Source organism: Heterodontus francisci, chromosome 5, assembly GCF_036365525.1.
Source record: "Heterodontus francisci isolate sHetFra1 chromosome 5, sHetFra1.hap1, whole genome shotgun sequence".
NCBI lineage: Eukaryota > Metazoa > Chordata > Chondrichthyes > Heterodontiformes > Heterodontidae > Heterodontus > Heterodontus francisci.
Genome location: NC_090375.1, coordinates 38,967,947 through 38,995,655, shown reverse-complemented (window position 1 = coordinate 38,995,655; position 27,709 = coordinate 38,967,947). Strand labels below are relative to the sequence as shown.

The 27,709-nt window shown below is 41.2% G+C and overlaps 1 protein-coding gene across 11 annotated transcripts in view; it reads right to left on the bottom strand.

Moving 5' to 3' along the window:
• adgrb1a (adhesion G protein-coupled receptor B1a) overlaps positions 1-27,709 on the bottom strand; it is a 684,782-nt gene that overhangs the window by 454,035 nt on the left and 203,038 nt on the right. For 10 of the 11 annotated variants that reach the window (XM_068031354.1, XM_068031357.1, XM_068031358.1 and 7 more), the window contains exons 3-4: positions 22,243-22,401; positions 13,661-13,768 (exon numbers count right to left, since the gene is read on the bottom strand). The exons of the other annotated variant lie outside the window; for it this stretch is intronic. In XM_068031354.1, coding sequence (XP_067887455.1) covers positions 13,661-13,768; positions 22,243-22,401 — 267 coding nt within the window. The remainder of the gene's footprint in view (positions 1-13,660; positions 13,769-22,242; positions 22,402-27,709) is intronic. 11 annotated transcript variants of the gene reach the window in all.

Here is a 27,709-nt window from a genome sequence, read left to right as displayed (position 1 = left end):
TTGTCATGGAACTTGCTTGGAAAATTTTGAACTTTAAAAAGCCAGTGGGTTTGGACTAAAGCAGGCAATTGGAATTTGATATGGACCTTCCAGGAGATCAGAAGAAGAACCAGACAAGTATTGCCTCTCAATAAAGAATCCTTACTCTTGAAAAGCAAAAGCTTGTATGAAGTGATACTGTTGCCTCCTGCAGTTTTGAAGAAACCCTGAATATTTGCAGAAATTTTGCACTTTTAAAAGGACTTTTGCATCAAATGTGGGAACTGACATCAGTTGCTACACCACTGATAGAAGACCATGTGAAGCCTTCTACAGTTGAATTTCTTTGAATGCCTACCCAACATAATCTGTTCATCAACCTCACCTGGAAAGACTTCGAGTGGCATCTAACTATTCAACTTTGGGACACCTCGACCAAACCAAACAACTTCTTTCCAGATCATTACAGTCTAAGTTTTTTTTATTCCTTTGATACTGCTGTAAAAAAAAATCCTTTTTTTATTGGTTAACCAGTTTTTGGATGTATGTGCGTGTGCGTGAGGGCTAGGGGAAAAATAAGGAACTTTAATATTCAATTCATGTATATATTTACTTCATTTTTGGTTATGACTTGGTTTTATAGTAAATGGATAATTTTGTTGTTTATTAAAGAAACCTGGTTGGTGTGCTTTATTCTGGGGACAAACAGAGTTTTTAAGTGGCTGTTTTGGTAAGTGGGAACATTTATTGATATTTATTAACCAGTGGGGAAGTGGGACTGAATTAACAGTACACTCTTCCTGCCTTGGTCATAACAGATATAAGGTGAGTAATCCAATCTAGCTACCGAGAACCTGCAGCAGAAAAATCATGCATAATTCACCCATAAGTTGACAATATCACTCAGAAAAACCATAAATATAGCTGGCGTGTGAAAGGAAAATGTCATTCTGGGCAGTAAAGGCCAATTCTCTGTGAGACATCAATGGAAAGGTTTTAAGGCATGTTGTTGGAACAGAATGAATGAAACTTTTCTCTGATGAATTTGGGACTGCTTCATGCCGACACTGGCACTAAATGCAAATAATAAAAAATATTTAAGCTGGCAAGACTTTTGCTCAATTTAAGTTCCTTTTTGCTGAAGCTGCTGACTGATGTTGAGAAATAGTTCCATTGCTCGTGGTAATGTCTCTCCAGTGCCTAGTCTGAAATATTTAACTGTGGACAATAGTGTAAAACTGGCAATATCATATCAGCTGCCCATTATACAATTCTCCTAAACATCAGGAGAAATGTCTTGCAGCTGGCTGATCTGATATCGTCCATTTTATACTATTGCCCAATGTTAAAATTACCTACAGTGAGCCTAGGCAGCGAGTGACAACAAGCATAGCCAATTCTGCCCTCATCCAACTTCCAAATGCTTGGATCTTCCAAGAGGAGTTACTAGATGGCGATCAAGGTCAGTTTATCCCTCCTCTTGGCCCATGGCCTGCGGGCATTGTAGTTATCCCTCCTCCCCGACTGTTGTTCGATGTGGGTTCAAATAACTAGAGACTTTCTTGCTCTGTGTGGCTCAGTGCCACGTCATATGTTGCACATAAAAGCTTATTGATCAAAAAGCCCTGATACAGACTCTTAACATTTTCTCAACCCTAAATTATGTTACCAGCTTGGAACACACATAGAACTATGTTATTCTGCATAATATTAGATCAACAAACCTTGCACTTATTACAGTGCCTCTCATGTATACCATCATCCCAAGGTGCTTTATAGAGGTGCAAGACAAATAAATATGTACACACTGATTTTATTTATTAACACTTTACGTTCACTGTTTTCCACTTTCATTTGCCCACCCCCAACCCACCACATCTGCAGGAGTAGTGTTGTACGTATAATGAATTGCAGGCTCCTATCATTGTACCAGATGATTTAACAAGCAGTGAGATCAAAATATGTCTCAGTTATTTACGCAGGACAATATTCTAACATATATGCATTATGTCACATGCAATTTCATATAAATACTACTTTTTACATTGATTTTGTTTTCATTTTCTCCCTTTCAATCTGAATTTTTGCTTATTTTTGAATGGGGGGGACTTTTAACTATTTCTTCTTCCTTTGCTTTTTTTCCCATTAAATAACCAATTTTGTCCCTTTCCTTCCTTCTCTCTGAAAAGCAGCAACTCCTTGCTGGGATCTGGGTCCAGGGACATTAAATTTCTTTCAGCGCCCCATCTATTTGCTCGTTCATCATGTGTAAACCATGGCAATGTCAGCAGGCTATTCAACTGGAGATGAAGTTGCGTGATCCTGCCGTAACATAAGGTTCTCACATATACCTGTCCAGCAGGGGTCGCTGGAATAACAGATCAATGTTACAGGGGAGTTGGCTGAACTGGTCTATGCAGGCTGGCATATATGGTCCACACAAGCCTCCTCCCAATCTACTTTATCTAACCTTATCCACATAACCTGCTCTTCCTTTCTCCCTCATGTGCTTATCCAGCTTCTGCTTAAATGCATCAATGTTATTTGCCTCAACTACTCCTTGTGGTAGCATGTTTCATATTCTTATCACTACTCTCCTGAATTTCCCATTTAATTTATTGGTGGTCATCTTGTATTCATGACCTCTAGTTAGGAGTCCCCCACAAGTAGAAACATTTTCTCTACCTTCACCCTATCAAACCCTTTCATTATCTTAAAGTCATCTACTAGGGTGCCTTCTCTTTTATACAGAGAAAAGAGCCCTAACCTTTGCAGCCTTTCCTGATGAGTATATCTTCTCAATTCTGGTATCAGCTTTTTCCTTTCGGTCCCAGAGGAACTAAGGCTAATTGTAACACTCCTGTTGTCAGTTGGATCAACTCAGTGTGACTGGGCACAGAACTTGGGCTCCTGCTGCTCTGTATGGCCCAGCTAAACACTGCCTTAACCAATTACACATTGTGCCAGCTGCTGCCTCTCTAAGAATTTTTCTGCCATGCATCATTCCCTGGCCTTGCAGACCATTGCACTGCCACTCTTGTGCCAGGAGGCTGGCAAAAAAAACTTTCAGCAATGTGTCCTCTGATTGTTCCTACCATATGTCCATCATGAGAGTTGCCTTTCAAATCCAAATCTTAGTTGTTCATCCATGCAGTCAGGTTTCCATATCTACGAAAGTGACTTGGTTTATCTTCAGCAGGTACCTTTCACTATTTTATTTTGTCAATAGCTATGAAGTCAGTCTTTTAGTAGAGCTCCACACATAAAAATATTCTATCATGCTATGGAGTGATTGAATCTGGGTCTGTACTTGCAGTTCTCTACATGGTAAGCCTCTGATTTCAAATATGCCAGCCTGTGTTGTTGTTGGGAAGAGAAGGGCCACTTTGATCAATGGGAGCGGCGGAGCTTATAAAGCCAATAGTTCTGTTCATGAATTTAATTCTATAGATACTTTTACATATAGCCTTTCACTTTGCCCTATAGATAATAGGTTAGAATCCTAGCTCTAATGACATACAACAACTAAGTAGGCCCAAAGATAAGGAAGCACCAGATCAGTTAAGGCTATGAGGGGAATTGGGTTGCAAGAGTTTTCTCAGCTGCATTATGAGTATCATCATCTGAAACTCGATACACAATCCAAATGCTCCACTTTTTATAAATATAAAAACATTAGTTTAGAAATTCGAGCCCATTTTTGGCAGGGAAACCACGCACTCTGGATAAGGGCAGAGGGGGTGGAATTCAGGGTGGAACCCATACCCACTTCCTCCCCTTTCTGCCTATGTTGAAAAAAAATCCAATGGTTCCACCAGCTCTTGTCTGTCATGATGTCCCAATAAGGGGCAGGGCTGCTGGCATGATGACCCCTGCTGGAAATCCAGCCAATTCTGTCAAACTTATGTAAAGTACATCTGCATGATGGAAGTGCTTGTGTCATACAACTGATGCCCATGAAGTTAATACTAAACAGTAGCCAGTCTCAGAAATGGATTCTTCTTAGGGCAGCAGAAGCAGCATAATTCAAGATTATAATTTTTTTTCTTCACCAAACTGACCCTATCCCATACTGATGGAGCAGCGTGGAGCAGCAGCATAATTCCAGACCCCCTTCATGGGTAGGCACCCAGAGAGTACAGTAAACGGCTCAAGCGCCGATCTCTTTTTGGTAAATGACCCTGTCCCCAAGTTTGGAGGATGAGGTCAACACTGCAGCAGGTTGACCAGCCACAGTCTATTAGCTTTTGCATATTTCACTGAATATTTCATATCAGATTCCCCTCAATTAGTACCCTTGGTAATGTACAAAATTTATGCAAAATCACTTGCATGTTTCCAGCAACAGCTGTATCAAAATGATCTGAATCTGAAGAATATGATGTTTCATTGGATCTGCCATTTCACATTTATGTTAGTTCCAGCCGAATGCCTTCTCAGTTACATAGTGCATGGAGACAGACAGATTCTACTGGGTTTTTACATTTTGTAAGTAACAAAGCTGAACAACTTTGAAGAAGATCTCATTCCTGCAGACTTTTCCGTTCATTACAGAATTACTGAATCACAGAATAATACAGTGCAGAAGAGGCCCTTCGGCCCATCGAGTCTGCACCGATGCATTAAAGACACCTGACCTGTCTACCTAATTCCATTTGCCAGCATTTGGCCCATAGCCTTGAATGTTATGATGTGCCAAGTGCTCATCCAGGTACTTTTTAAAGAATGTGAGGCAACCCGTCTCTACCACCCTCCCAGGCAGGGCATTCCAGACCGTCAACACCCTCTGGGTAAAAAAGTTCTTCCTCAAATCCCCCTTAAACCTCCCGCCCCTCACCTTAAACTTGTGACCCCTCGTAACTGACCCTTCAACTAAGGGGAACAGCTGCTCCCTCTCCACCCTGTCCATGCCCCTCATAATCTTGTACACCTCAGTCTTCTCTGCTCCAGTGAAAACAACCCAAGCCTATCCAACCTCTCTTCATAGCTTAAATGTTCCATCCCAGGCAACATCCTGGTGAATCGCCTCTGCACCCCATCCAATGCAATCACATCCTTCCTATAATGTGGTGACCAGAATTGCACACAGTACTCCAGCTGTGGCCTTACCAAAGTTCTGTACAACTCCAACATGACCTCCCTGCTTTTGTAATCTATGCCTCGATTGATAAAGGCAAGTGTCCCATATGTCTTTCTCACCACCCTATTAACCTGCCCTTCTGCCTTCAGAGATCTATGGACAAACACACCAAGGTCCCTTTGTTCCTCGGAACTTCCCAGTGTCAGGCCATTCATTGAATACTTCTGTGGCACATTACTCCTACCAAAGTGCATCACCTCACACTTTTCAGTGTTAAATTCCATCTGCCACTTTTCTGCCCATTTGACCATCCCGTCTATATCTTCCTGTAACCTAAGACACTCCACCTCACTGTTAACCACTCGGCCAATCTTTATGTCATCCACGAACTTACTGATCCTACCCCCCACATAGTCATCTATGTCGTTTATATAAATGACAAACAATAGGGGACCCAGCACAGATCCCTGTGGTACGCCACTGGACACTGGCTTCCAGTCACTAAAACAGCCATCTGTCATCAATCTCTGTCTCCTACAGCTAAGCCAATTTTGAATCCACCTTATCAAGTTACCTTGTATCCCATGTGCATTTGCTTTCTTGATAAGTCTCCCATGTGGGACCTTGTCAAAGGCTTTGCTGAAATCCATGTAAACTACATCAACTGCACTACCCTCATCTCCACACCTGGTCATATGCTCAAAAAATTCAATCAAATTTATTAGGCATGACCTCCCTTTGACAAAGCCATGCTGACTATTCCTAATCAAATTTTGCCTCTCCAAGTGGAGATAGATTCTCTCCTTCAGAATTTTCTCCAATAGTTTCCCTACCACTGACGTGAGACTCACTGGTCTGTAGTTCCCTGGCTTATCTCGACAACCTTTCTTAAATAGTGGGACCACATTAGCTGTTCTCCAGTCCTCTGGCACCTTCCCCGTGGCCAGAGAGGAATTAAAAATTTGGGTCAGAGCCCCTGCAATCTCCACCCTTGCCTCCAACAGCATCCTGGGACACAAATCGTCCAGACCGGGAGATCTGTCCACTTTTAAGCCTTCCAAAACCTCCAATACCTTGTCACTCCCTATGATAATTTGCTCAAGAACCTCACAGTCTCTCTCTCTAAGTTCCATATCTACATCCTCATTCTCTTGGGTGAAGACAGATGTGAAGTATTCGTTCAACACCCTACCAATGTCCTGTGGCTCCACCCACAAATTTCCCCCTTGGTCCCAAATGGGTCCTACTCTTTCCCTGGTTATCCTCTTCCAATTGATATACTTATAGAATATCTTGGCATTTTCCTTACTTTTACCAGCCAGAGCTTTCTCATATCCCCTCTTTGCTCTCCTAATTGCTTTCTTAAGCTCCATCCTACACTTTCTGTGCTCCACTAATGCTTCCATTGATTTGCTCTCCTTGTATTTGCTAAAATCCTCTCTTTTCCTTCTCATCATACCTTCTCATGCTACCTTAACAGCAGGAGCAGAGACTGCAAAAACTTAACTAACCACGAGCAATTCCCCAAAAGTGCATAGAATATCTCCAGAGATGCAAGAAAACACATCTAACTGGTCTGCATGAAAACCATCATATCCGGCCATACAATACCCACCAAACCAAGTGACATGAGTAAAGCAACAAACTAGGCTGCATTAATTCTAGCAACCCAAGTTGCATAAAAGAGCACCAAAGCATTCTGCAAAAGCTCATGACAATGTGATGCCAAACTAAGGTTTGGCAGAGTTTTTTTAAGCCTTAAAGACTACTCATTCAAATTTTCTTCAAACTGAACATCAACTACTAGTCTTATAAATGAAACGTCCATAATCCATTCATCCAAGATCATTTCAGCCTCACAAGTGCAGACAATTAAGGTGATGGGACCTGGTTTATGTTTTCTGGATTATAAGAGGGAACTTTTCTAAATAGAAAAATCACCATCAAAATTGATCCTTGGTCTAGCAAAGTATTGGATTATTAATGACTAGCTGATATGAGATAGTGCTGCATGATGTAAAAAGGTGTCACCATTAAAAAAACTGGAAGCATTAATGCAGCAAACAGTCAGTTATTAACTGCCATTGCTAAATATATCAGATGGCCTTTGGGTATTAGATGCAACACAATCTTGGCAAATAGGTGATGACTAAATACCTCAAGCTTTGGTTTATGTCATTATCTGAACCTCTCAATTGAGCTTCTACTGTGTAATGCAGTGAGTTGTCCAAAATTCTTTATCCTGTGCAATAACAGCTCGATAATGTAATTGAATGACAAGAACTGCATTGTTCTTTGAGGGCCAGGGGTATGGGGGCGAGAGGGCACACTCGGGCAGGGGGGGTGCGAGAGGGCACAGCCAGGGGAGGGTGCAAGAGGTCGTATCCGGGGGTGGGAGTGATAGGGTGCAGCTGGGGGGGGCGTGGGCTAGAGGGCGCACCTGGGTGGTGGTGGGGTGAGAGGGTGCAGCTGGTGGGATGGGGCAAGAGGGCGCAGCTGGGCAGGTGGGCGAGAGGGTACAGCCAGGTGGGTGGGCGAGAGGGCACAGCCGGGGGAGGATGCGAGAGGGCGCAGCTGGGCGGGGTGGTGAGGACACAGCCGGGCAGGGGGGCCGAGAGGGCACAGCCGAGGGGGAGGGGTGGTGAGGGGGTGCAGGGGGAGGAGACGTGGCGGGAAAAGGTCGCAGAGGAGAGGTTGCGGGGTGGGGTGGGGGTGGGGGTGGTGAGAGGCAGGTGGGGGAAGAGAGGGGGCTGGGGAACAGAGGGGTAGTTGGGAACGTGGGGGGAAGACGGGAGAGTGGGGGGGGTCAGGAGAGTGGGGGGGTTGGCAGAGTGGGGGGGGATGGGAGTGAGTGGGTGTCGGGAGATTGGGGGTGGTCGGGAAAGTGGGGGAGGGTGGGAGAGTGGTGGGGGCAGGAGAGTGGGGTGAGGGTCGGGAGAGTGGGGGGAGTCGGGAGAGTGAGGGGAGTCTGGGAGAGTTGGGGGAGGTCGGGAGAGTATGGTGGGGTCGGCAGAGTGGGGATGGGTCGGAGGATGTAGTGTCATGAGGGGGGTTTTCGGGAGAGTGGGGGGTGTTGGGAGAGTGAGGGGTGTCGGGAGAGGGGGGATATCGGGGTGGGGGTGCTGTTGGGAGAAGGGGTGTGTCGGGAGAGGGGGTGCCTTGGGATAAGGGGGTGTCGAGAAAGGGAGGTGTCTGGAGAGGGGAGGTGTCGAGAGAGGATGGGGATCAATAGGGGGACGGGAGGCGGAGGAACAGGTGAGAGGGCCGGGAGAGTGCTGGGGGTTGGGAGAGTCGGGGGGGGGGGGGGTCAGGGAAGGGTATCGGGAGGGGGGGTTTGGGTAAGGGGGTGGGTCAGGCGATGGGTCAAGCGGGAGAGGACAGCGGGGATAGAGAGGGGTTGGGGGATAGAGAGAGGTTTGGGGGCTGAGAAAGAGGGAGAGGGTTAGAGAGATGGGGGAAGAGGGACTTGGGTGGCGAATGGTGGGAATAGGGATGGGGGCAGAAAAAGAGGGATGGGGGTGGGAAAAGAGGGATGGGGAGTGGGAAAAGAGGGATGGGGAGTGGGAAAAGAGAGTGAGTTTCAGAGAGGGAGAAGGATCTACACGATTAGGTTGGAGAAGCTTGGGTTTGATTGAGGGGGGATTTGATATATGTATGCAAGATTATGACAGGTATAGATAAGGTAGACAAAGAAAAGTTGTTCCCATTAGCTGATGGCAATAAGACTAGGGGACACAGATTTAAGGTTTTGAGCAAGAGATGCAGGGGTCAAATGATTAAGACCTTAATTTTTTAAGTGCAACTGGTAATGACCTGAACTCGCTGCCTGTGAGGGTGGTGGAAACAGAGACAATCAATGATTTTGAAAGGAATTTGATGGCCACGTGATGGAAATAAATCTGCAGAGCCATGGGGACACAGCCAGGAAATGGGACTGATTGGATTGTTCTGCAGACAGATGGCATAGATTTGATGGGCCAAATGACTTCCTTCTGTGATGTAATGACTCGATGACTCCATTAAATTTTTAAAAGAAACTTTTAGCATAAAAACATGCCAAATTATATACTATATTGTTCGGCCAGCAAGTTGGTTTTCTCCTTGATATCAATTGCTCATATTGTGGTGTCGTAAGTGTATTCCATGCCAGAGAGAATTTTAACCTCATCCTTCTTGCATTGGCAGATTGCTGAAAGTAAAGGGTTATATTGATCTATCTTTACCTTTCTGTGTTGCTGTGACAAATATTTCTGATGCAGCTAAAGGAAAAGGGATAATGCTCTATCAGTATTCATTGGACTGAAATACTATGGGGTAATTTTGACTTTGGGCAATAGAATGAAACAGGAGATATCGATTCAGCCGCCCATTCTACATCCCTTCTGATTTTCATTTTCCATGTAGGAGACCAGAAGCACGCATTTGAATTGTGCAGCACTGTCAAGGTGCAGTCAGTTATGTGATCTCTCAGGGGAGCACTCAGGAAAGGATACAATCTGGTCCATGACAAAGTGAGCTGTGAGATCTGTAGAAAGAACTCTCAAAAATTAAGCTAAACAATAAGGCTCTTGGTGGGGAGGGAACACTATGGTCAACAGTAAGCAAGCAAGTCTGAGGTCACAGAACTGTAATACCAGTAGAAAGAAATCTAGTACTTGCAGGTTAAAGCAATGAAGTATACAGCCTATAGGTGCACTTTCACTGGAACAATACAGCTTGTTCAGCGTGCACTCATGTATGACATACATTAGGGAATTCGGCAATTCAATCCATTCAATTTAGACCATTTTACTTTGAGTAGAGTAAGGAAAACAACTATCTGAAGAGTATTGTAGTACCAGCGGATATTTTGGATTAAGACATTATAGTAACTATTAGAAATGCAAATATTTACATTGTGTCACAGAACTCAAGATGTAAGAATTGGAAGATCTGGTTTGCTGCTGAACTGGATGTGGTGTCTTGAAAGAAAGAGAGATTTGCATTTATATAGCACTTTTCACAACCTCAAGGATGTCCCAAAGTACTTTACAGCCAGTGAAGTACTTTTGAAGTGTAATCATTCTTGTAAGGAACATGGTAGGCAAATCGGGTACAGCAAAACCCCACAAACAGAAGTGTGATAATGACAATTAATCTGTTTCAGTAATGTTGGTTGAGTGATTAATATTGGCCAGGACACATAAAATCAAACATCACAAAAGGAGGCCATTTGAACTGCGTGTTGGCACATTGAAAGAGCTATCCAATTAGTCACATAGCCCTGCAATTTGTTTCCATTCAAATATTTATCCAATTCCCTTTTGAAAGCTACTATTGAATCTCCTTCCACCACCCTTTCAGCCAGTACATTCCAGATCACAACAACCTGCTGCATAAAATGAAATTCTCATCTTGCCTCTGGTTCGCTTGTCAATTCCTTAAACTGTGCTCTCTGGTTACTGACCCTTCTGCACGAGCAGTTTTTCCTTATTTACTTTATCAAAATCCTTCATGATTTTGAACAGGTCTATTAAATTATGCCTTAACCATCTCTGCTCAAGAGAACAATCCCAGTTTCACTACTTTTTCTATGTCTCTGAAGCCCTGCATCCCTGATTCCGGTAAATCTCCTCTGCACCCTCTCTAAAGCCTTGACATCCTTCCTAAACTGTGGTGCCCGGAATTGGCCATAATACTCCAGCTGAGGCCTAGCTCATGATTTCTAAAGGTTTAGCATAACTTCCTTGCTGCTGTATTCTGAAGTCCCTGTACTTTAGGGAAGGTGGGGAGGGATCAGATGCATATTTTTGCAGCTGGGAAACAGGGAGATGCTGGGAATGTGGAATTTAACAGCAAGACCTCATTAGCATTTTTAAGCCCACTCAGTAATGGGCCAGATTGAGACACAGGTTGACTGTTAGGTGGGAAAGCCAGAGGTAGAAGATTGCAGTAGGGAGTACCGAGAACAATCGCCTGGAACTGTAAATGATCGGGACATGGTGAGCCAGAGCTCAGATTGCAGCAGAAAGGAAAGAAGGAATGATTGGAGCAGCAGGTGTGAATGACGGGCGAGGGGAAGTTCTCCTGCTCCTTCTGGTCTACAAGCAGTGCTGGATCTGACACTCACTTACTTTTCTTTTTTTCTTTCACCTTCCCTTAGCTGCCAGATTTCTTGAACCCTGGGAAACCCGACCCACAACTGTTAAATTCAAATGGGTCTCAAAATCGAAGGAATGAAGCCTCATTTAAATATTATGACTGACAGGCCTCTCCAGAACGGGTCACTTGGGTCCCCCAAACCTGCCATGGTTAAACATAGAATTATAGAATCATAGAAAGTTTAAGGCACATGAGGCAGCCATTTGGCCCATCGTGTCTGTGCCGGCCGAAAAACGATCCACCTATTCTAATCCCACCTTCCAGCATTTGGTCCATAGCCCGACAGATTATGGCACTTGAGGTGCATATCTAGACTCCCTTTGAATGAGTTGGGGGTTTCTGGCTCAACTCCCCTTTCAGGCAGTGAGTTCCAGACCATCACCATCCTCTGGGTGAAAAAGTTTTTCCTTATCTCCCCTCTAATTTTTCTACCAATCACCTTAAATCTATACTCCCTCGTCACTGATCTCTCTGCTAACGTGAATAGACTCTTCACCTCCACTCTATACAGGCCCCTCAAAATTTTGTACATTTCAATCAGATCTCCCCTCGGCCTTCTATGTTCAAAGGAGAACAACCCCAGCCTATCCAATCTTTCCTCATAGCTGCATTTTTCCAGAACTGGCAACATCCTCATGAATCTCTCCTGTACCCTGAAATAGGCACATTTATGGCAAGTTGCAGTCATCTTTCACATATTTACCAACTTAACCCTCCCTTGACACTCTCCCGCCCATTGTGGGGGTTAATGTTACCTCTGTGTCTCCGTTGATAAAGCCAAGCATTCCATATACTTTCTTAATGACCTTCTCAACTTGTTCTGCCAACTGTAAAAATTTATGTAAGTTCATACCCAGGTCTCTCTATTCCTGCATCCCCTTTAAAATTGGACCATTTAGCTCATATTGCCTCTATCCGTTCTTCCTACCAAAATGCATCATTTCACACTTCTCTGCATTAAATTGCATCTGACATGTGGCTGCCCATTTCACCAGTCCGTCTATATCCTCCTGAAATAAAAATAGAAAATGCTGTAAATAGACAGCAGTTCTGGCAGTATCTGTGGACTGAAACAGAGTTAACCGGCCATCGACCTGAAATGTTACCTCTGTTTCTCTCTCTACTGATGCTGCCACACCTACTGAGTATTTCCAGCATTTTCTGTTTTTTATTTCAGAATTCCAGCATCTACAGTATTTTGCTTTTGTATATCCTCCTGAAGTTGTTACTATCCTCTTCACTGTTTATGATATTTCCAAGTTTCATGTCATCTGCAAACTTTAAAATTATGCGCTATGTGCTCAACACCAGGTCATTAATATAAATCAAAAAGAGCAATAGTCCTATTTCAACCCCTGGGGGATGCCATTGTATATTTTTCTCCATTCTGAAAACAAAGCATTCAGCACTACTCTTTGCTTTCTGTCTAATAACCAATTTCACATCTGTCCCATTAATCCTATGGGCTTCAATTTTATGAACTCTTTTTCAAAATAGTGCCATGGGATCCACCAGAGAGGGCAGGCAGAGCCTTGATTTGACATCTCTTTCGAAAGACAGCACCTTTGACACTCCAGTACAGTCCTGAGCAAGTGCTGCACTACTAGTCTAGATTTTATGCTCTTGTCTCTGTTTTGGGAGTTGAACCTACAACCTTCTGACTCAAGTGAAAGTGTAACCGGTCTGAGCCGTGGTTAACATCTTGAGTTCCAGCCCCACCTTTGGAAGCATTTTGGGACATTGAAAGGTGCTATGTTAATGTGTTCCGAAACTTAAATTGAATAAATCATCAAAAACATTCAAATCTTACAGTTTATGAATTCACAGTCTAATGTCACAGTTACAGTCATATTCTGTAGGGCTCTAAGTCTTAAGCCTTTTCCTGTGCATTCAGTACAGTCGTTTAGTTGGTAATCGGCTAACATATGTGCCTTATGTACATGAGGTTCTTTTTTAAATGAGGTGAAATTTGAATCAAAATTTATTTGAAGTAGAAACATTACTGACTTTCTAACTAACCATTTATAATTTACCAATGCAAATTATGAGTAAAAATCCAGTTTTTGATTAAATCCTAACTCATTAATTACCCCCAGGAGACTATTAAGATAATTGCAGGCCCCCTATTTGACCAGCAATGAAATATTAAGGCTTCAGTTCTTGCCTTCCTCCTTTCATTTCCAACCCCATGAAGGGGCCCCTATATCTTAAAGTGAAAGTCTGTACAATTAAAAAAAATCCACTTAGATATCAGGCTGAAAATAACTGTATTACACTTACAGCAACCAAGTTTCTTTAAAGGAATGGAAAACAAAAAAAAAAGTCATGCAGGTTTAGAGGTGATCGAGAAACAAATTTTTGTGAAAACTTATGCAGTTTCATAGTGAAAGCTTTAGCAGACACACAATGGAATGGAGAAAGGGTTAGTATTGAACAAGGACTTTGCATTTCACCACTTACCTGTCTGAGATAAGGAGTATCCATAGCGATGGAAACCGTCAAGATCTTGGTGTTTCCTGTAGTCTATTGACCTCAGTGATTGGCTTCTGGAATTATAGCGTCCATATGCTATGGCAAGGCAATGGCTTGTGTAAATAACCTTTGCTTTCATTTTAAGCATATTAAGGATTACAATTTCACAATGAAATCACTTGCAGCAGGAGAATTGATGGTTTAGGGTAGGCTTTTTCCCCAACCTAAGGGACACAGCATTTAAATTGTTTTTTACCCTAACACAGATTAATCTTCAAAAATTAAAAATGCAGCTATTATATTAAACTAAAAGAAAAGCTCTTTACCAGGGACAAGTGGACCCCTGTCTTTATGACAGGATTATTGATGGTTGAAGGCTTACCTGTCTTAAAAGAAGGAAGTGCAGTTCTTTCCAGAAATGGTCGCAACTATGTAAAGCCTAATTCTGGTTTAGCTAATTGTTCAGATTTGCAGGCAGCCTAGTTCAGGCCTCCAGCATCTTGCAGTAATTTGCTTTTTAATTTGAAAATTGGTGCCTTACTCAGGCCTAGTGGAAATTGCTGAGACATGCAGAGGAAAAGGATATGTTCTGTTAAGACTATGTGCTAGCTGTTTCACAGGTCACAGATATGTAAGACAAGAAAATGCTTCTCTTATGGCTGATCTCTTTCATGTCTCCAACCCCTGTCTTTTTCCATTGTAATTTTCCCTCTATTTTACCAATATAATTCTTCTAAATTTCTTAGCTTACTTCTTCTAAGCTCAACATGTGCCACCCTAAACTGTCTCCTTCTTCCTGCACCACACTGCTTTGAAAACAAAAATGCTGCACATTATCCAATTCTAACCTATTGATTTCCAAAATCTCAAAACGGAGAGCCTTTGCCCGCTTTCCTCAGTCCTACTTTCCCTATCTCCCATACTTTAAAGGTCCAGTTTGGTATTACCTATTCACTAATGCTTGATCTAGTTTGTCTTTTCCTTTGCACTTTTTAATCTCAGTATTATACTGCACAATGAGTCTTGCCTCTTTGCCTTGGGTTCTCAATTTTAAAAAAAGGGTTATTATTCATTAGCAAGCCCTGATTTCATTGCCTCAAGCACAACAGAACATAACATAATGTGCTGTATTTTGTTGTGGGCTAACATCAACAAAGAGGTGGATGAAATCTTAATGTACAGTCTCCTATTCTACTTATCCTTTTCCAGAGAATCCTTGCCTCATGCAATGTTCCTTTCCTCATACAACCTTCAGGCTTTAAAACACAAGTTTAGTGTCACCGACTTTATGATTTATTTCATCAACCTTGAAGTCAAAAACTTCTCTTGGGAATAGAACTTTTCTTTGGAACAGAGGAGGCTGAGGGGAGATTTAATTGAGGTGTATAAAATTATGAGGAGCCCAGATAGAGTGGATAGGAAGGACCTTTTTCCCCATAGCAGAGAAGTCAATAACCTTGAGGCATAGATTTAAAGTAATTGGTAGAAGGATTAGAAGAGAGTTGAGGAGACATTTTTCACCCAGAGGGTGGTGGGGGTCAGGAACTCACTGCCTGAAAGGGTGCTAGAGGCAGAAACCCACATCACTAAAAAGTACTTGGATAAGCACTTGAAGTACAAGGCTGCAGACCAAAAGCTGGAAAGTGGGATTAGGCTGGGTAGCTCTTTTTCGGTCAGCACCCACATGATGGGTCAAATGACCTCCTTTTGTGCTGTAAATTTCTATGATTCTCAAATCTATTACTGATTATTATCTATGAATAAAACACTATCCTGATCTAAACACTTAGATGCAAAGCAAGCTTTTAAAGTACATAATATAAGAGGCTGGGTGCCATCACTGGTTAACGTCCTATATCAAATAGTTATAGAGAACGCCAGGTAACATTGAATTTGATCATTTTTAATCACAAATCAATGATCACAATAAGTCTGACTCATTACCCATTACTAAATCTAATATGGCCTGTCCTCATATTGGCTCTAGAACATATTGCTCGAGTAAATTATCTTGAATGTACTCAAGAAATTCATTACATTTCTGATTTGAACTACTCTACCTTTCCCTATCTATATGAAAATTAAAATCTCCCACTAAAACAATAATGCTTTTCTAGAAGCCTCTAAATATCTGAATTAATACATTCTGCCACTTCATAGTTGCTATCAGGAGACCGCAATTCTAACCATTGAGATCCTATTGATTCCCTTCCCTTACTTATTTCCTTGCTTACCAATGTTGTAATAGTATCTTTAGTCAATAAGGCTACCCCTTCTCCTCTTCCAATTTCCCTATCCTTTCTAAAGGCCTCATAACCTGGAATTTTAACTCCCAATCAAGACCAGCTGGCAGCTATGTCTCAACATTGACCACCATTTCATACCTTCTAAGCTGTCACTGAGCATCCAGTTCACTCAACCATAGAACCATAGAAAAATTACGACACAGATTTCAGCCCATTATGTCTGCGCCGGCCAAAAAAACTAGCCGAACAATCTAATCCCAACTTCCAGCACCCGGTCCGTAGCCTTGCAGGTAGCAGCACCTCAGGTGCGGGTCCAGGTACCTTTTAATTTCATTCTTATACCTCAATTTAATTCTTATACTCCAAATATTAATATATAAAAGTTTTATGTGGGCAAGAGATACTAACCTAACCTTCTGCCCTGCTGTTGTCTTTCTCACACAGTTTAACTTTCATGTTTCTTATTTGCTACTCCTACTCTAGCTACTTTAGTTGTTAAAATTGGTTTCATCACCAGTTGTAACCTGAACTCTGCTCTTATCCCTTTTTTTCAATCTTTAAACTATCATTTTGACTATTATTTCTAACTGAGCCCAGCCCCTATTTAATAGTTTATGGAGCTTTTTACCACCCTATTTATCCTTTCCATTCGGACCTTGGTCCCAGCCCAGTTCAGGTGAAGCCTGTCCCAACAGTACAGCTCCCCACTGTTCCAGTTCTGGTGCCAGTTTCCCATGAAAAGGAACCCCTCTTTTCCACACAATTCCTTTAATCACCTGTTCACCTTCTTAATCTTATTGTCTCTTTGCAAATTAGCATGTAACTTGGGTAATAATCCTGAGATTACCACCCTTGAGGTCCTGATTTTTAAATTTAGCCCCTAACTCCCAATATCTCCACAGCAGGACCTCCTCACTTTTCTTCTCTATGTCATAGGTCCTGACTTGGACCACGACAACACAATCTTCCCCCTCCCATTCCAAATTCCTTTCTAGCCACATTGAGATATCTCTTACCGTGGCATCAGGCAGGAAACATACCCTTCAGGACTCTCCATCTGGATGCAAGGATGCTATCCATCCTCTTCATTGTGTCTCTTATAACTAAAAATTTCTATTCTGCTCCTAATCTTCTTTGAAAAGGCCTCTTCTCCACAGTGCAAAAATTGTCATTGTGGTGTCCTTCCCACCATCTTCCTCCTTATTCTCACAGGTATCAAGTACATTGTATCTTCTGGATAGAACCAGTATTTGTGGGACCTTCTGCTCTATCTCCCCTCAGTTCCCCTTACCTTGATAACTGACAGTAACACTCAGCCCTTCTGGCACCTGTACTTTCCTCTGAATTGTGACTGTACCCTGGAGACAATTTGTCCAGAAATTTCTCCCCCTCCCTTATGTGTTGGAGTGTCTCTAGTTCACACTCCAGCTCAAGGCAGAGATATTTTCTGCAGATATGGCAATCCAGGACAGTTACTGCACAGTGGCGCAGTGGTTAGCACCGCAGCCTCACAGCTCCAGGGACCCGGGTTCGATTCCGGGTACTGCCTGTGTGGAGTTTGCAAGTTCTCCCTGTGTCTGCGTGGGTTTTCTCCGGGTGCTCCGGTTTCCTCCCACAAGCCAAAAAAGACTTGCAGGTTGATAGGTAAATTGGCCATTATAAATTGTCACTAGTATAGGTAGGTGGTAGGGAAATATAGGGACGGGTGGGGATGTTTGGTAGGAATATGGGATTAGTGTAGGATTAGTATAAATGGGTGGTTGATGTTCGGCACAGACTCGGTGGGCCGAAGGGCCTGTTTCAGTGCTGTATCTCTAATCAAACTCCCACATATCACAGTCCCAACACATCGCTGGATGTAGAGTAAAGGTTTTAGTAGCATTGGCTGAGGGATAAATATTGACCAGAAAATTGCTCTTTGAAGAGTGCCATGGGATCTTTTACATCCACCTGAGAAGGCAGAAGGGATCTTGGTTTAACATTTTAGTTCATTAAGACAGCACCTGCAATACTACAGCAATCCCTCAGTACTGCAGCACATGTCATTATGTAGTTAAGTGTCTGAGGTGAAACTTGAACCTACTACCTTCCTACTTAGACGTGACAGTGCTCCCAATCAGCCAAAGCTAATACTCAGTACACAAACATTTAGTCTGTTTGTATGACAGTTAAAGATTAATATCTGCTTTAAATTAGGGAAAACAATGTCATATACATGCATCAAGTACTCAACTGGTATTATTGCCAGCAATAATGTTTAGGCTCCTGACTTTTAGGAAGGGTAAAAGAACAAAATTATTTAGCAGTTCTGGTCAGACTAAGGATTTTAAATAGCCTAGTAAAACTAAACTAAGATACTTAAATATTTTAAGTATTAAATTATCTTTACAATCAGAGGATTTTTTAAAATAACTGGTATGTACTAGTGGTACTGCTGTCATATTTCATAAGGATATGCCTATAGAAAAAGGAATACTAAGGTCTAAAGTCCACAGTGCAATTTTGTTAGCTCAAAAAAGAAAGTAAAACAAAGTTCTACTCAACTGAAGTAAATATATAAACTGTGTTTGCATTTTGAAGTGTTTTACCCCAGGAATCTAAGGAAAAGTAAACTGCGGGCCAAAAGTCCTATGGCACTCTTCAAGAGCCACACAGCTATTTAGTACTCATTTCTCCCGTTTTGTTTTGCACATTGCTATCTGGTAATGGAAAAACAGGATTTGCACCTGCCACTGGCACAAAATTGAATGTGGCAATTCCCTCTTCCCTTGATGCCGATCAGTGATTGCTTAGATTCACGGGAGAGGCTGGGCCAGCAGGATTGGGTAGAATGGTGGGACTAACTAAATCCATCAGGCTGACTTCTCCTGCAAACAGGCTATTGGTCTGTGCATAGAGAAGAACAGCATGAAATACTCTGAGCTTTGATGGAGTCTTATTCAAATGTATGTCGGAGATGGAAAAGGGGCACAGCAAGCCATGGGAGCTGCTTTTATCAATTAACAGTACAGAGGAATGACATCTTAATATACCTTATTGAGTTGGGAAGATGTAAGGGGCAGAATTCCTTCTCAAGTAAAAAATAATTTTGATGCAATGGAAAATTGATCTGGATGCAGAGGTGCACATGGATAATTTATAATGATGAATGCTCACTTTTACATTTGCTATCACAGGCATGAGAATTAAGTTATTTCCCTCTCCCATAAATGTGTAGATTTTTTTTCGGGCCTTCTAGGAATGTTTGTTTCTCCTGTAGTTTGTGTTCATGCAGGACTTTATTGAACAGGGGGAAAATGTTACAACAATTCACTCACAGTTGATTGGCACAGATTTACCACACCTTAAAATTAAAATTTCATAAAGCACAATTTTCCCCATCTTGTGTTTATATAAAGCTTCCTGTTCTCAATTACAGCTCCTTCACCCCAACTATAGCATGAAAGTATTTACTGGATGAATATAGTCTGAAGAAGAATCTGAAATTATGCTGTGTGATAATAGCTAGCACACCTGTACAGAATTCTGCAGTCCATTTTGATGGAAGCATTAATTTGTTTAACAAGGTTAACACATTTGTTGCAACAGTAGATAAGGGAATTTCACATGAATGTGCTTATACATCCAATACCAATATTGCACAGGGTGACTTCAACTCAAAAGTCTCACCATCAAAAGCCCTTGTTTAAAACAAATGTCAGGAAGTTGTAAAAGGAGTTTGGTTAGTAATTTTTTTTCTGTCTCTATTGATTTGGGAAATTGTTTTGTGCTGATAACATCAGGGGGACAGCCTTTACACAGGGAAGATGTGTCTTTGTAACTGAAGAGCAGTGGGTAACCTTTGGCATAGATAGTTATACACTTGATCTTCCCAATGTTGAATACACACTAAAGAGACGGACATTTTTGGTGATGATGGGTAACAGTGGGCGTTCACTTGCTTCCCTAAATGATGCTTGATCAGTTGTTGTAGTAAGATAAACAATTGGGTTACTCACTCAAATATTTGAAGTTTTTTTGAAAGTTACTTATCCAAAGATGTACAAACATCTTCCTTTTTAACATTGAGATGTTGTGCCAATTTAGAAGACAGCTCCCATTTAATCAACTGTGTCTGACTTTGTGAGGGAGATGGATTCCTCCACATACCACAATTTGTCAAGCATGCTGAATGTTTGATTGTGTCTACTTACATTAATTTAGCTTCATACTCCTTTATACTCAATCTATCCAGACAGTTGGATGAAGATGCCATAAACACTCATCATTTCAACAAATTTACTTCAAAATTTAACAGAAGAAAAAAATGAGTGATTTATCTATATAAAGGCCTCATCATAGAATATTCTGCAAATCTCATCCATTATTTTTATAGATCAAATTTTACATTTTAAAATGTGAGCATTCACAGCTGGCCTCCAAATAACCTTCCCACCAATTCAACTCAGTTGTGAACCATCTCGTGAGATTCATCTGTTTTTAAATGATCTTAACTACACGATTACTTTTATTGATGTGGTCATGAATAAGATTCCATCTTTTTTATTGCAATTTTTTTATCTTTCTTTCCCTGGCCCTCCTCCAGTCTGAATTGAGAGAAGAAAAATCCAATCTCTGGTAATGTTACTTTAAATGCAGGCCACTAAGGAGTTCATAAAAGCAGCCTTAAATTATATTTATTTCTCCAGACTATCTTCTCACGCTGGTAAGTGATTTGAAAAAAATGAATAGATATGGAGCACATTTCCTTGCACATCAGATGAGGTTTTTAACTATATTTTTCAACTTGACAGACTTATCAGAAACTAAGCATCTTGAAGTGAGCAAAGAATGCTTCACTGCATACAAATCACAGCAAAGGGCGATTTAGGTTAGGCAGTAAGATCAAACTGTGATAGTATTCACAGTTCTGCAAAAGCGGGGAAATGTTGCAAGAAAGTCACATTTTTCCTGATGACTTTTCTTGGCCAATTTTCTCCCCTTGCCATCTCCTTTTCTCTTCTGACAGGACTGATTTCTTGTTAAGGATGGTTCCACAAACATTTTCCACCCTCCAGTAGATGGGCAAGTCGCACTTGAGTCTGGATGTTGAGTGTCATAAGCTTATTTTACTGAGGCTGCCTGATCCTGTCCACATCCATATCCAACATCCACCAAGTGTGTTGCAATGAGGTGCTACTGGATACCTGTTGATCAACTCTCCCTGACCCAGGTGTGGTGCAAGATCAGGTAGATCAGCACACAATCGGATCAAACCTTAAACTGTCCTCATCTGTATAGCTCAACTTTTGACTGAATGAACTCACTAATCTATTGAAAATTTCAATTTCTCTATAAACTGTATGAAAAAAGCAAGAAAAGCAAACAAGCAATTTTAAAAGGAATAGACCAGAATAAGGCATTATTTAATTACTGTGAAGATTTTCACCGAAATAAACATAATTCTTTATGACATTATTAGCAGGGATATTGATGGAAAGACTCTTCTTTAATTCAACAATATTAAGCAGATTTGAAACACCACAGAAATCAGACAGTAGTATAACACACATTGCAATAACTAGAATTTAATTACACATATCTTTTCATTTTTTGGCTATCAGAAAAGTAAGATGAGAACATTAATGTTTAGAAGAATGAATCAAATATGGGATGAGTTTAAGAGTGGAATAAAGGGAGTGACTCACGAGTGTGAAGAACAATGAGAAACAGGGTGACAAATCTCAAAACAAAGAAAATGTTAGAACGAGGATGGTTTCATTCCTTGAGGTCAGATCTGGACGGTGGCCAGTCCAGACAAACCAAGCTAGAACTGAGATTACAGCCTAGTGGAACGACCCTAGAGATAAAATATCATGCAGCTTTGAGGAAGGCTGTCATAAGGTCAACTAGAACTATTCTCTCAGTTATTGATGGGGGTTTCTTGTATGAGTTCTCAGACAGCCCTTTGGAAGATGGCCATTTTCCCAGGAACTTATTCTGGGTCAGCTGTAGTAGCTTAGAAACAGAGACAGACTGAAGACAAGAGGTGGTGCTGGATTTTGAATTTAAAATAATACATTGTGCTGTACTGAGCTGAATTAGATTGGGTTGGGAGAACAGTTAGTGTTGGGCTTGATAGACTGTGCTGCATGTATTCGTGTGAAAACAGGAGAGGAAAATTGAGTTTTTGTTTGTCACAGGAGTGACAAGGAGGATGTGAGAAAGTGCGCAGGTAAAAAGCAAAGGTCAGAAAGAAGAATAAAAGGAGAATCTGGGAGAACAGCTAAATCAAGAGGCCAAATTATACAGTGTTTATTTTCCTATAAAAGAGTTGAAACTTACTATTACAAGGCTGCTTATTGCATAATCTTCCTTCTTCTGAAACTCCTTCACAAACAAACCCTTCCTCTAACTGGGAATGGCAGGTCCTGCTTCGGGTCTGCAATCCACCCCCACACGGCTTGGTACAGTCACCCCAAGACGACCAGGCATTCCAGCCACCTAGTCAAGAACCAGAGCAGTATGAGATACAGGACTTTAAAAAAAATTTCCCGGCGCTTCTAAGCTACATTTTCTAACTACAATCAAGCCCATAAGAACAAATGAATTCATCATGCAATGAGCTTTACCAGCGGGGCCAGTGAAGCACACTGCTTCCAGACCCCTTTCCTCTCTCCTTTCCTCTGCTCATTCGCCTGTAGTCAGTGGTATTCCTATTAAGGAGGAGGACCTGCTGACTGAGATCAAGGCACAAACAGAAAAGGATGTTTTTGTAGTACTTCAGTTTTCTGTGCTTGAAACAAGACTTTGGCATCAATATGAAGAGTTATCATGCTGCAGTCTCCAATTGTTCATCCATCGTTTGAACAGTCACAGCTGAGATAAGTTACCCCCAGTTGTTGAATGGAAATAGTTGAGCTCAACTGAGGACAACTGAAAGATACTGTGATGTCATACTTGACTGGACGACAAGATTGGCAGAAAGAGGAAAATCATAAAAAAGTAATGAATTTTTAAAAAAATCTGAACAAGAAAATTAAATATGAATATGCAAAAAATAAATCTTTACAATGTAAAATAAAGGCAGTAATGATTTTTTGTGTACTGTTGTTCAACCTAAAGATATGTTAAGAAAAGGATAATCGGATAAAATCACAAGGTGAGCCACTGATCGCTTAGCCAATTGTTAACTTGTTAAGACAGTGCACAAGTGCATCCATTATTGCTTGCATCATGCACGTTTAATAAAGAAAAGTTCTGATTGGTTGACAACTATGTAAATACAAACATTAAATGAACAGTGTAGGCCAGTTTCATTACTTTTCATTGGTTTGTGCTAGAGTGGTGTTTAAAACCAAGAAAATCCCAAACAATGAATTGGAGGGAGATTACTGAAAGAGTAGAAAGTGTAGAGTGACATTAAACTGCAAATCCCATAGAAAATCAACTGGAGTTGTGCAGTTTGCCGCTAAGAAGTCGGATTCTCTTTCAGCGACTCACTGCTGTCAAAATTTGCCACAAAATGAGCAGGATTTTTTTCAAGTTCAGGAAGTTTGAAAATAAAATGTATTCAGTGATAAAGGTTTTTATCTCATTTCAGTCAAATGCTTGATTGCAGAAGCACCAACAAATAATGTAATTTAGGTGAAGGCAAATGCATCGCAGTTGTAAAAAGGTTTCACCTCCAGAAAGAAAGCAGGAGGAAAAGAAGGAGAAAAGGAGACAAGAGGAGACTGGGAGCCCAAGCTGAAAGAAATAGGTGCCAGAAAAGTGCATTCAATAGTAGAGGAAAGGTTGGAATAAGAATTTGAGAGCTGTGAGGGAAAGAAAGGACAGGCAGGGAGCAAGCCTTTAGCACAAATAAAAGAGAATTGGACAAGCGAAGGAGCGAGCAAGAGAAGGTCAGGCAGATAGGTTGAGAGTACAAAAGGTCAGAGGCCCAAAAGGAAGAAGTATTCAACAGTTGTAAAGGAAGGTGGAAGAGATAGCAAACTTCAACAGCACTAAAAGAAACAGCAAAGCGTGTGAACTATTGATTTTTTTTATTATTCATTCACAGGATGTTGGTAGTGCTGGCAAGACCAGTATTTATTGCCCATCCCTAATTGCCTTCAAGAAGGTGTTGGTGAGCCACCTTCTTGAATACAACTGGGTGGTTTGATAGGCCATTTCAGAGGGAAATTAAGAATTAGCTACATTGCTGTGGATTTGGAGTCACAGATAGGCCAAACCAGCAGATTTTCTTAAAGTGAATCAGATGGGCTTTTACAACAATCCAGTAGTTTAATGGTCACCATTACTGACACTAGCTTCTTATTCCAGATTTATTTCATTAATATTCCTCAGCTGCCATGATGGGATTTGAACTCATATCTCCAAATCATTAGTCCATGCTTCTGGAATACCAGTCTAGTAACATATCCCGATTAGTAAGTGAATGTGGTGCTAGCACAAGAGTAAGACATCAAGATCAGCAAAGGAAAGGGCAAGCAAAATACTGAAACATCAAGACTGGTGAGAGAAATCAAGACTGTGGCTGAGATTGATACAAGAAAGGAGGCAAGCAGGCATAGAAATATTGCGATTGGTAAGACAAGACATGTGGAAAGGACAGAGCTTCACAGTAGTGATTGAGATAAGGTCAGGTTAGGGGAAAAGTAATAATAAAGCACTTTCTTTTGTTAGGGTTCTAATGATGATATTAAACATGCAACTATATATATTTAAAATGATATTCATAAATTAAAACCAGATTCTTACAGAATACCAGCATTTGCACGCTGCCTTCGTAGTTTCTGACTCATTACTCAGATACTGTTCTACAAGTTGGATGCAATGTCAGTTTCACTTGTTTTAACATAAAACTAGTGCTTGAATGCATGAAGCTACAAATCAGAAATGAGCATTGCAAACACATAGTGACGATAGGACACCAAGGCATTAGCACAATGGTCGCAGTTCTAGCAGTGATCTGCAACCCATAAACCATTGGAAATAAAATGTATTAGGGCAACACAAATTTATTGCACGAATTAGTCACATAATCCTAGAACAATAAGCTCATAAACATAGATTAATGCCAATAATGGGCTGAAAGTTGTATATCTTGGAGATGCCACACGGCCAATCTGGCATGCAAAAAATTCATCAAAAGGTGTGGTTTTCATCATTACACAATTAAAGTACACACGCACATCATTTAAGTATTTCATTTAAGAAATGTTCATGATTCCGTTTTTTTAATTCAAGTTAAAACAGAGCGATGGTGAAATCAGTCTTCGATGAAAGTGTAAAATGGACAATAGTGAATCGACAGCCCATTTTTCTCCCCCACTGAAGTCCACAGAAAAGAAACTGGGCATGATTCATTATCATCAGTTTCATGTTTTGGCTGGAGAGGAATTTCACTCCCAGCGAGCCTAATATCAATATATTTTGTCAAGTGTAAAACTACACAGGAGGCAAGAAAGGAGGTTTCCTTTGGTAATGATGAAATCTCATTGACAATATTACTAAGCATTAATAATTATTAAGCTCATCATTATGAGACAGAGAAGTACATTGAAAATAAATGTATTGCTGAAAATAGTGACATGTTGTCAAAGCTTTTCACCTTGCACTCATCAGGACAATCGCAAGAATACCAATATAAGGGAAAACAACAACTTATACTGCATGAGAAGAGAGTGTTGAATGGTTGGCTAGTGAACTCTGATTAGTAGAGATGTTGCCATGGTGAATGCACCAGTTTATGGTGACTGACAGTTAACTGCCAAGCTTTGTTCAAAATTGAAACCAGGCAGCTTGACTCTGATTGGTTAAGGCATTGCCCTGAGGAATGAACGAGCAAATGGCTGTAACTTATTTTGTTCAGCTAAAACAGGTGCAATGTTTGTACATATTCTTTCTGTCTGCAAAGAACAGGGCCCTGTGTATGAATATATGTAGTGAAAATGTGTCACACTGCAAGCCCGACTGACAATCTTAAATTGGTTGTCAGTGTAATTCTTAGCACACTGTGGATTATTTAGCAAATGTTGTCCAATTGCAGAATTACATCTAATATTGGACACTGTGTTTTGAGTTTTGCAAACATGGGCTGGTTGAGTACAGCCTGTACCTTGCCCGTTGTGAACAGCAGAAGGGACATGTTGTTTGATACGATTCACCAGTCTTAGCGACGTACAGCCTATATACCTAGCATCACACTGGCATTGAAATTCATATATCACATTACTCATTTGTGTGATAGGCAGGACGTCTTTTTGGCTTGACGGCAACATCCTGTTAGAGGCGAACACCACACATGTTGCTACTGCATAGTAGCAGCGTGAAACAGCTAGCTTTACCTGTTACTCAAATTTTAGGGATACATTACCCTTCCAGGGTAATTTGAGGTAGACTGGGCACTTTTCAGGGCCGAAAAAGACAGCCTTCGGCCCATTCATAAGTTGTATTTATTGTATGTATTTATTAAATATCAATCTTTAGCTGTCTATTTACCTTGTAGAAATATACAGATAACCAACTCAAAAAACATACGGTCCAGTCTAAGGATTGCAAATCCAAGCTGCTAAAAGTGCCACACTGACACTATTCCAGCCCTTAGCGAATCGCATAGAAAACCACACTGATCATTGACATAAAGGGGAATAATTTTAACCTAACCCAACCAGCGGGAAATTGGCACATCAGATCATTTGCCTGTTTTACACCAAACATGATTTTACTTACTATTAATCGATTGTCAATTTCCTGCCAGGCAGGTTTGGTTAAAATAGGTTAAAATTGCTCCCTAAGCTTCCACCATCTGCTCACATTAACAGTAATCTCTGGCAACCCCCCCACTCAAAGTTGCTATAATCTTGTTGGTCCTGTCAATCTGAAATAAAAACAGAAAATGCAATGCCTTACTGACTCAACTGATAAAGTTGAGCTGTAGCTAAGCCATACATGATAATTTTAGTGTCCCCATCATCCTTTGGAGCACCTAAAAACAGGGTGTTAGCAGAACCAAAATTGCATGGAAAGCTGAAGTTGTCCACTCGATTCAATTTTCAGGCAGCCAGATCTCCTGTCAGAACCTCAGTAATAAATGCCAGCCCAAGGCAGTTGATATCATTATGATCCCGGCACCATTTTTATCTCTGCCCATTTTGTGGCTGCCAGTTCCTTCTCTGATGCAAAAACTGTGGGCAACAGAAGTTGGGAAGAAGTCATTTTGAACATACATGAGAAACATCCTTAGCTACAGTGAGGGAATGCTGGAAACAGATTTGGCACTCAATTTCCTGCTGTTGCTTGTGCGTTTTGAACTTGAAAGGCTTCCAATTTTTCATTTCCTTGTGGCTGTAGGCACTAAATAAACTTTCCCTTATTTCACTCCTAGAGAGAGGTCCAACCATGATAATTGCTTTACCACTGCCAATCACTCTGCATCACCCTGGCCTACTTCATCAGCTACCCACCCAATTCAGGCTATAGGCAAAGGTCGCTCACCAGAAGTCCCCAGATTGGTTCCAGTTTAAAGCTGGGATGATGGTAGAGGATATTACAATCGGTATCAGTGTCCCTTGCCTAGTGAGTAGAAAAGTCAACTTGGCTTCTCTGACCCCATCTTTATCCAGTGACCCCGCTAGAAAGTGTGGCAAGGGTGGAAAAGTACTTGGTTGTGAGGCCTATATGATAAAAATAGCCTGCTAATCCTAGGCTTACACAGAAAAAGTGGTACTTTGAGTCAGACACTGGAGCAGAAAGGCAATTTATGGAATTGTACTCCAGCTTAAATTGATGCCTACAGGACCGGAAG